A 10,134-nucleotide genomic window follows, 5' to 3' on the forward strand; every position below is an offset into this window, starting at 1 on the left:
TGGTCATTCTTAAAACCACAGTTTGGCTTCTAAACCGGGGCTCATGGTTTAGATTGCTAACCATGAGCTGTAGCCAAGAACAAGCCTTATCCAGTAGAATCAAAGTTGGGGATGCTGTTCAGGCATGTAAATTGAAACCAGTGGAGCTATGTAGTGTACTATGCAAATACGTCTAGTACAGACTGTTGTTGGTTGGTGCATTTTATGTCTGCTTGAAAGCAAGTTTTATTGCTGTCTAACTATTGGAGGGGAAGGAGTTACTCATGGGTAATGTCATGTCATTTTTCTGTTTTAATCAGTAACATAGAGCATTCTTTTTAGATTATGTTGAAGTCTTGCTATTTTTTAGGGTGAACTCGTAACAGAAAACACAAATGTACATTTTTTTCCACAGAGCAATTAAATATCTTTATTTAACTATTCGCCACAATTAAAAACACAAATCTGTGTGAAAGAGACAAAACAATTTTGTAGGAACAAAAGTGGAAGTGAGGAAAAAAGCAAAAACAACTGGTTTATCTTAGAATTTAGTTGCTACTCAACTGCCCTTGTTTGTTGGCTCTTTTCCTCCTCTCCCAATGTTTTACTTGCATTTTCTGCACAAACGTATACCTATCTACTCAAAGGTAAGCCCAGTGATGCTTGCTTTCAGGGATATGTGCATGGGAATTCAGCCTTTTTACAGAAGATATATTTTCACTGCTATTTTTCTTTTATTCAGTGTTTTTTAGCAAATAATTGGGTTTAATTTGAATTTTCAGCAAAAGGAAGTACCGACTATGTTCCCAACTGAGGTTACAGATGTAAACCTTAGACCACACTGAGTTTCAAGTTGTGTGTTTCTTTCATATTTCTTTGGGCTTTGGTTTTAAAATAATTCAAATTAGCAGTATTTGATTAGCAGAGTGAAAATGTGAAGTTTAATCTGCATTATTTAGCGAATTGAAAAAACAAACATTGTGGCCTTATGGGCATAGCCAGGATTTATTTGGAGGGGGAGCAGAACCAAGTTATCTGCAATGCAATTGGTCAGTTTGTTAAGTATTTTTCTTTATTTACTTGATGGGGGGCAGCTGCACACACCCCTGGCTACGCCCATGTGTGGCCTCCTTCTCAAAACTGATTTGAAGCAACTAACAGTAGGAAAACCTCCACACATAGTGACTTAACACTGATTTATAGAGTGTAGATGAGCACTATCACTAAGAAAGTCTTGGCTTTGCAGAGCATAATTGTACTTAGAATTATTTGTTTCAAACTCCAAATTAATGCTGGGCAGTACAACTTTCATGAAACAAAATGGGAATAGAAAACATATTCAACTAGGATATATGGCATTCCAGACATTTGAGAATCTAGTGTTTAGAGGACAATGTAGAAACAGAAAAACCTGACAATCTTGGTTTTATTAAATCTCCAAAAACATGAGAACAGAGGTGATGGTGGGAAGCAAGCTGCACACAATAATTGCTGTCTACATTGGAAATGAATTGCATGACTAACATTTCAGAGAAACAACAACATGAAGTAGATAGCTTAAGAAGCAGATTTAAAACACACACACACACACAGAGGAAACACTTTTCAGATGAGCTTTATGCAAATTTGAAAAAACGATGTTCTTGATTAAGTATGGTTGATGACAAATCTTAACATCCAAGGCCTAATGAGAAGAACACTAGTTTATTGGTTTTCTGTTTATGGTTATGCTGGTTTTTATTAATTTACTTGATGTATTTTGGCAATATCCAGAGCAGACCTGCTGAAATTAATGGATAAGTTAGTCATGTCCATTAATTATTACTTCTAGATTTTGAAGTCTGAAAGCTGAATTCGGAGGTTGTATTCTCGATATGTGTATGCATGATGGACAGAGGAAAACAGAAAATGAAAATGTTGCTTTCTTCTTGATCTGCTTCATCACAAGTAGAACACTTAATTCTTCCCCTGCCCTCCTGCTCTAGATAGGCAGATTCCCAATGCAGTTTGAATACATTCTGTTTTAGATGAGATGTTAAGATGCTTGAAAACAGGAAACAATGGGGCAGTTGCACTTTCTGTTGTTTTTCTGCATCACTTATCTTGTACAAAGACATTCAGTTCAGTGAAAGTACAATACTGTAAGGTAAGGACATAAATAATGGCGAGGGTGTATTTTTTGCAGAGGTAGAGAACCTGCAACCTTCCATATGTTGTTAGACTCCAACTCCCATCAGCCCCAGTCAGCATGAACAGTAGTTAGGGATGGCAGGAGTTCTAGTCCAATAGTATCTGGAAGATTGTAGTTTCTGCATTCTTGTGTTTTTAGGTAAAGAGTTTTCCTGATCGCAAATATTTTGTATACTAGAATTCATCATCTTTTTTGTTACGATTTGTCCACCTTTAGTGCCTCAAATTGTTAATTTACTTTCTTAGAATAGACTAGACATGCTATAAATGGATGTGAGTGAGTGAGGCATATATATGAAACATATACCTCATATAGTTCAACCACTCTGGAGGTTCACAGGCATCTTGTCTGTGATCTACATCTTAAAGGTAATATTGCATATTTTCCTTTGTTTACTTTTGCCTTTCCTGCTGGCATGGTCTGGGTGAATGGTTGGGTGTTTTCCAGTAGTACAAAAATGTCTAACAAGTTTTCCTTAACACAGGAGCGTGCTGCAAATGTAACTCCTAGCAGCCATAGAAATAGTTTACAGACTATCCTTTTTCTTCTGTCGCCAACTGACAATCTTCTGTTTATACTGATACAGATGTATTGAAAGATGGGTATTCAAAATACAATGTATGTTTTAGTACATCATCCAGATTTCCAAGGGCTTTTGGAGCAAAACCATTGTGATGATGCCACACCTCACTAGCAAAAGGAAGTGAAGTTCGTGCATCTTAATAATGCTTTCACCCTCCCAAACTTGATACAGTTATAGCAGCCAGTCTCTCCCTGCCCCCTCGGTTGGAAGCAGGTGTGTTGTTGATTCTGTTAGACAGGTTGTGGGATATTATTTCAGAACTTTACTGAGACCACCCAAAAGAAATGCCAAATGTGCTGCACCGAATACTACTTCACGTTCTTGTTTGTTCTTTACAGCAACTAACATTTGGGCATCTTTTGATATAGTTACACACAGCTGTCAATATAAATATAAGCTTATTCTTCATTTCAGTTGAAGTTCAACTCAGCTGAACTCAGGATAAAAAGATACAGTGGGCAATGATGCCTTGGCCTTCTGTCTCCCAGCCATTATTGTTTGTCAGTGAAATAGCATGATTTTTAAAAGTTGGCTTAACCTGTTGCAGTCAGAATCGGTCAACATTCACGCCAAGACAGGCACAGCCTTAACAGGCTGTCATGGCTTCATGACAACAGTTGGGCTGGTATGTGTTGTTACTGGGCCTATGCATTCTCCAGGGCGCATTCTGAACCTAGTATTTTTCACCTATCAGGTGATTTGAAGGTGAGACCCTATTGTCATAGTCAGAGCCAGACTATTAAATCTCTTTCTCATGAATTTAGGCAGACAGCAACCGTTCCTCTGTGCAGAAGAGTTGGGCCCATTAAGTTTGTTCATTCTGGGAGACTTAGGAATCCCATAAATTCATGAATACCCTAGGAGTTTCCAGTTGACGTGGTTGGTGCCTCTGTTAAAAACCTTGTCTCACTATGAAATTGTGAGTTGTATTGGGCTGTTAACATGATCCCTCCCACTGAATTGCTCACAATTGCTCAGGAAGTTGTTCAGCAGAGTTTTTTGAGGGGTTAGTGGCCTATTGGGTGATATTTTAAAACCTTTGGAGGACTTCTGTGACATGCTTGTGAGACGTTTTGATGATAAAATGGCTCTTATCTATTCCAACCTTGTCACCACTGTATCAGGAAACAATTAATCAATTTGTAGTTGTTGTGGCTTGATGATATAGACGAGGTGCTTGGAATGACGCAGCTGACCATATGTGGATTTGCCCTTTCCGCATCTTCGTTAATGACATCTGGCTATGTAATAATTACATCTAGGTGTAGAATAAGTACTGTACTATATATTCGTATAGTAGCCTATGCTTAAGCCAGGCAAAAGCTCTTGAGGGTGTGGAGCAGAGCTGGGGAGCATGGGCCTGGGGAAGGTTCTGAGGGCTGGATAAAGAAGCCCAGTTTCTTTCCCCAGTCAACAAGAAGGAGGACTTTTTTGGCAGTGGAACCCTGATTGTGGAATGCCTTAAAGCGGCTGAGGGCAGACCGGAGTGAAGCCTGCTCACCTCCAGTCCATTTCCAAGGCCTGCACACTTGTCTAGGCAATGTTGCTTTGTGTGTTGTATGTGTGGTCTCGCTTCATACGGTGGCATAGCTGAATGTATAGAATTCAAGTTACTGAGCACCAATAACTCTACTAGAAAACAAATATGAGACTGCTTTCCGGCATCGTATTACCATAATCCAACTAGTATTGAAGCAAAAGAAGACATCAGTGTGTGGTCTGGGCGCCCACACATGGTGGGAAACCACTTGAATCAGATGTAGTAAGTGTGCATCCGAATCCATCTGGAGCTACAAGGCATTTCTTATTTAAAAGCAGAGGGTGCATATCTTTTTGTGGAATCAAACTTTTGTAATATGAATTTATAGACTGTATGACTGGCAAGATTCCAAAATGCTTTATTTTTCTAAATTGCATTCACATGGCGCTGTAAATGTTTTGTTCTTTGGTTGGTATATTAATGCAGTAAATCATCCATTTAAATAACAGTAAAAGAATATTGCACGCCAGGAAGATAGATTTTTCAATACAGCATTAACTGTACTAGGTTAATGGATCCTGTGGTTCATCAACAATACGGTCTACATTTTGGAGATGGGGAAGTAGATTACGACAGAATTTACGTGATACATAGGGAAGATCAATTACTAGGATTGCTGTTGCAGGTTTTACTGATGAGTTAAACAATTTTCTGTACATGTTCCATAAGCATCACATATTTGGGGTCCCAGAACCATAGAGGCAGCAGTGGGTGGTCGGCAATGTGAGATAATTGGTGTGGGACAAGAACAAGATCTTGGCTGCTCGTTTTGTTTTTCCTATCCTTCTGTGTTTAATGTTACAATATGACTAAACTTTTCAAGTATCTAAGACTGTGATGTTTTCTGTTGTTGAATATTTGGCTTCCCTCAATGAAAATATTGAAAAGCAGGATTGTAACACTATAGAAAGAAAGTTGTATAGAAAGAAAGACAGGAACACTTGTAAATATGATTGACCATGACATTTTTTATTGAGTCAGTTTGCACTGCCAATCTAATTCAGCAGAAACTCCAAGAAAGGTTCTTTGCTATCAAAATATCACTGGAACGAAGTGCTCACTCACAGGTCCAGCTAGATATTAGAAAGAATGTCTGATTCTTCTTTCTATTTTTATTTGGGTTTAATGAATCCAAACCACAAAGCAGTCATTCAGAAACTAAAGGTTTTGCACTTAAACATGTTGGGAACACAGCAAAAATGTTTAGCAATCTGCAAATTCAAAGGATTCAAAGGATCTGTCCGTAGAAGAGACCCTCTTGCACTGACCATTGTCAGTAAAAAATGTGCAAACTGAATGAAGAGAACAGGAAATATTCAGCTAAGTTTATTTAAAAAAATAAATTTAATATTAATGTTGTGCTTTATTTGTTGTAACCTGCTCTCCACTGTATTATGCAAAGTCATTTCTCTGCCAACCTTTATTTCTAAATTATTAACCTTCTCACCCAGCTTCCCAAACTGTTTTGTCAATAAATTGGTAGATCTTTCTAAATCTGAGTGCACTTGTTGTACCAAACCTTTCATTGACTGGGCAATCTTTTTCCTAAAATCAATAAATTGCTGTGTAAAGAACTCAGTATAATCTGCCTTCCCCATTTCTTCTGTTGTTGTTGTCTCTTCTTGTACGCTTGCACGTCTCTTCTCAATAGAGGCCTTCCTGGTAAAAGCTCCCATATCATGTTTTCCCCCCATGTTTAGCTAAAAGTTTTCCCACAGAGTCTTTATTGTGATCTATTCAAGGTCACACCTGCATTTCTCACTCTACTCAAAAGTGAAAGTATTTCCCCACTCCCAGACTAAACTATAAATTTTCCCCTCACTATTTTTGGACCCTTTTGCCACTTACCAAAAGAGAGACAGAAACCAATAAATAAATAAAAATACAAAAATACAAGTAAAAAGAAAGAGTGGATAATATCAATTTGTTGCAATTACCCTTCCACCCAAAGGTTGTTTAATTAGCACAGCCAAATCCCACCTACCATAAATAGCGGACGATATTACTCAAAACAGTTCACAGATCAAATAAATCCAAAAATGGGCAAAATCCATACAAATACACCATATAAAAATATACTTCTCTTCCACAGTTCCTTTCTTTTCTCAGACAATGGCGGCGAAGGAGAGATAGTTAAAAGTGTCTAATTGTAATCCAAAATAATCCAATATGTTATGATATATTGTAATCCAAATTCCATATTTAAAAATTCAAGAGGTATGCTTCCAAAGGTGTCAGAGAATACTGAAAAGTTACTCACTGGCAGGTAATATTGCAATAAAATCCCTGGTCTTCAGCAAGCACTTTTTATCCAACCAACTCCAGCTGTTCCAGGTTCTCTTCCCTTTCTGGGAGATTTCTCCCCCGAAATAGGTAGAGAGTTCTCCTGCTAGCTTTGGTTTGTGCCTCCAAGTTCCAGGGTTAAAAGTATTAATTCCTGTATTTCCAAGCCTCTTTTTAAACAGGAGACTTTTGCTGCTCTGCCAGATATCCCTCAGCCTGTAAAATTGTATCTCTGCCCAGCTGTCAAATTGTAGCTCAAAGTTATTCTATTGAAGAGCAACCAGACATAATTGTATCCAATATGTATCCAAAAGAAAGGAAATTTCTTGTATTTCAAAATTGCTAAATAGTCTCCATTAGCTGCTACTACTGTGCTCTGCTCCCATTCACAAAAAGTCCCCTTGCAGAGCCTGTCCGCTGACTTCCTTCTTCACTTCCGTTTTGCCAAATCAATTAATTTAAACCTAATTTCTTCTTTAAAAGCTTTATTTGGTCTTTACCTCTGATTGGAAAGTCCACTGCTTACAGTGACAGCATGTGGCTTCGGCTGTAGGGTGCAATGGAGCCGTGAGCGGACTCAAGCCTCTTCCCCTTTTCCCCTCGCAAAAACAGCAGTGGGGAGATCGGGGTTCTGGCAAGTTCTCCGACGCTCTGCTGGACCCATGAGGTCCCCACTCATTCCTGGGGGGAGGGGTCCAGGGGGGTGCCTAGCCTAGCCCTGGCCTCGCCCCAGAACCCTATCAGCCAGAACCGCGTCGTCCTTTACTCAGACGACACGGAGCGCGCCGCCATTCCCTCCGCAGCAGACCGGAAGTCCACCCTAAGATTCTTTTTCAACTGTAGATCTCAAAAGTTTAATCTCTGCCCATCTGCAGCCAAAGGATGTCATGTGCCACTGAGATATGGGCCTATCTGCTTCCTACTTTTTCTTCCTAATTCCTACCATTTCCCCGTTATTTTTAATTCATATTTTGAATTTCCCATCCTAGAAATGAAAGCAGCTGATAATGGGTATATTTCTGCTCTCTTTCAGGACAATGTGAAGCTTCAAGAGACCATGGATTCAGCTGCTGCTCTTATCATGGGATTAATAAGAGACAGAAATCCTGCCTACGTTGGACAGCTTCTAGTAGCATGAAAAGGAGATGTGAAGATATTTCAAGGAGGGGTCAATGCAGGCTTTTTAAGTTGAAATCTACCAACAGTATATTTAGGGTGGCAGATAAATATTTAAGAGGGAGGTCTTATTTGAGATATAGCTACTATAAGGTTCAGAATGCTATGCTATGTGTTACCTTGAGTGCCTTTGGGCAGTGAGAAATAAGGACTATGATTAATAAGGTTGGTTGTATTCTAAAGGGATATAACTGCAGAAGTGAATTGTTTCAAAGCTGTGTGGACATGATCTAAGAGTGAAGTACTTTAAATGCAGCTATACCACGAGGAAGTGCTAAGCATGTGTCACTCTATTATTACACTGGCTAATTAAAGCCATAAGAATAGCCCATCTAGTCCAACATTCTGTTCTCACAGGGACCAACCAGATGCCTGTTGGAAACCCAAAAGCAGGATCCAAGCATACCACCACCACCCAACCCTGTGGTTTAAGGCAACCAGTATTTCCCTCACCTTCTCTCAAATAACTTTCTGGTTTAAATCAGGGGAAATCAATTACAGGTAGGGTTGCCAGACTCAATAGAGGACAGGACTTCTGTGCCTTTAATTGTCCTGCTCTCTTTTGAGCCTGGAAACCTTAAAGAGAAACCAGCAGACCCTTTGTTTAATTTCCAAGCAAAGGGTCTGCTGGTTTCTCTTTAAAGTTTCCAGACTCAAAAGAGCAGGGCAATTAAAGGCACAGAAGTCCTGTCCTCTATTGAGTCTGGCAACCCTAATTACAGGTGTTATTTAAGCAGAACTTTTCATACTGGTATTGCACTACCTTGCTGTGCTTTGAACCCCAGATAAAGAAGTGGGCTTTTCGCTCGACTTCAGATGTTCGCCTTTTCATGTGTGGAGTTGTCCCTTGCAATGAAGAAAAGAAGGAAGCCCCTCATATTTCAAAGGCATACATTAGACTCCCTGTGCCAGCAAGGAAAGACCAATTCCTGGTTCTGTCTCTTGAGAATGCTGCCTTATCATCAGTTAACCTTAGGCCAAATCCACACTTTGTGCAGCAGAAAGAGAATGTGTTGAGAAGGATCTGTCTTGTGTTTAAAGATGCTAGTATATTCTTTGCACTTCATGTGATAGCTACAGAAAACAGTATTCACAATATTTGAGCCTGCCAGGTAAGATGTGGAGCATCTCAAAATACTCTCATCTTGGAGTAGGTGGTTAGTGCCTCTTGCTCCTTATCTGGGAAACCTTGTATCTTGTTAACGTAAAATATGAATGAGCAAACCCCAGTTATGTTTATGTTCTTCAACCCAACTCTTTTAATACAGTATGTCAGTAAATCTGTAAGAGAACTAAAACAATGATGGTTAATGGTTAATAAGCAGTGCACAGCTTTACACGGGTATTCATGCACAATCTCTTTGAGCTTGACAAGGAAATAAAAAGGGCTCACCCTTGGGCCATATCCTTGGGTGCAGCTTTGTGCAATGCAGCTAAATATAATCAATTACAGTAAGGCTGATTGAATCATCGCAACATTTTTGTGTGGTCATTTCAAATGCTCATGTCATTGTTGGCAAGATTATTTTTACCACCCTCAAGGAAGTATAGTGAAGAGAACACTCAGAAATGGAGGTGGAAGAGCTGTCTTGCATGATTTGGCCATATAAACTATTATTTTACTTAAAACATTTTTATTTTGCGATTCAACCAACAAAATATTACCAGAGGAGCTTACAAATATCAATAAGAAAGTCCTTGCCTTCAGGCTTGCAATTTGATAGAGAGTTGAAAACAAACAAACATGGGATATATCTTCGTTATTCTCTTGTCCTTTGATAACTTTACAAAGATTTGTTTGCAATTTTTTATTTGATATGTACAGTTGTGCTCCTTCAGTTGAGCCTCAGCAGTTTCTGCAAGGAGGCATTTACACTGAACAATTGTTCACAACCCTTTTCATTGCTTGGGTAGGTGACAAAGAAGCACGGTAGTGTTAATTTCCCTAAGGAATAGACTGAAATTTCAAAATAAAGTATGCGTGACTGAAACTTTGAATCAAAGTCCTTGATTTTGCAACTCAACACTGCCATGAATTCACTAGAGGTGTTAGGCAAGCCACTGTCTCTGTGTCCTGTCTACAGCATTGGGATAATAATACTGACCTATGTTTCAGGGCTCCTGTTGTATGGGATAATGCTATGAATTCTGATTATTATTATTAGCTAGCATCATCTATAGATTCAGTAACCTTTTACCTGCCACTTTTTATCAAATATAGAATTTACATCATTGAGTCTTAAGCATTTAACATCTATCCTCAATGCCATGTTGTTTCTCTGTGACTATTCTCCTTTTTGCTTCCTGTCTAGAATATTTGTGTAAAAAGTTCCAGAATGATTAAAATTTCCTTGCACCACTCAAACCCCATGGCATGAAAAG

At 39.0% G+C, this 10,134-nt stretch overlaps 1 protein-coding gene across 2 annotated transcripts in view; it reads left to right on the forward strand.

Moving 5' to 3' along the window:
- CRPPA (CDP-L-ribitol pyrophosphorylase A) overlaps window positions 1-9,743 on the forward strand; it is a 58,306-nt gene extending 48,563 nt beyond the window's left edge. For both annotated transcript variants that reach the window (XR_015946471.1, XM_035128980.3), the window contains one exon: window positions 7,610-9,743. Coding sequence is in view for 1 of the 2 variants with exons in the window: in XM_035128980.3 (XP_034984871.3) it covers window positions 7,610-7,714 (105 nt within the window). In the remaining variant the exon portion in view is untranslated. The remainder of the gene's footprint in view (window positions 1-7,609) is intronic.
- The last annotated feature ends 391 nt before the right edge of the window (window positions 9,744-10,134 follow it).

The sequence above is a fragment of the Zootoca vivipara genome, chromosome 11 (assembly GCF_965207765.1).
Source record: "Zootoca vivipara chromosome 11, rZooViv2.hap1.1, whole genome shotgun sequence".
Taxonomy (NCBI): domain Eukaryota; kingdom Metazoa; phylum Chordata; class Lepidosauria; order Squamata; family Lacertidae; genus Zootoca; species Zootoca vivipara.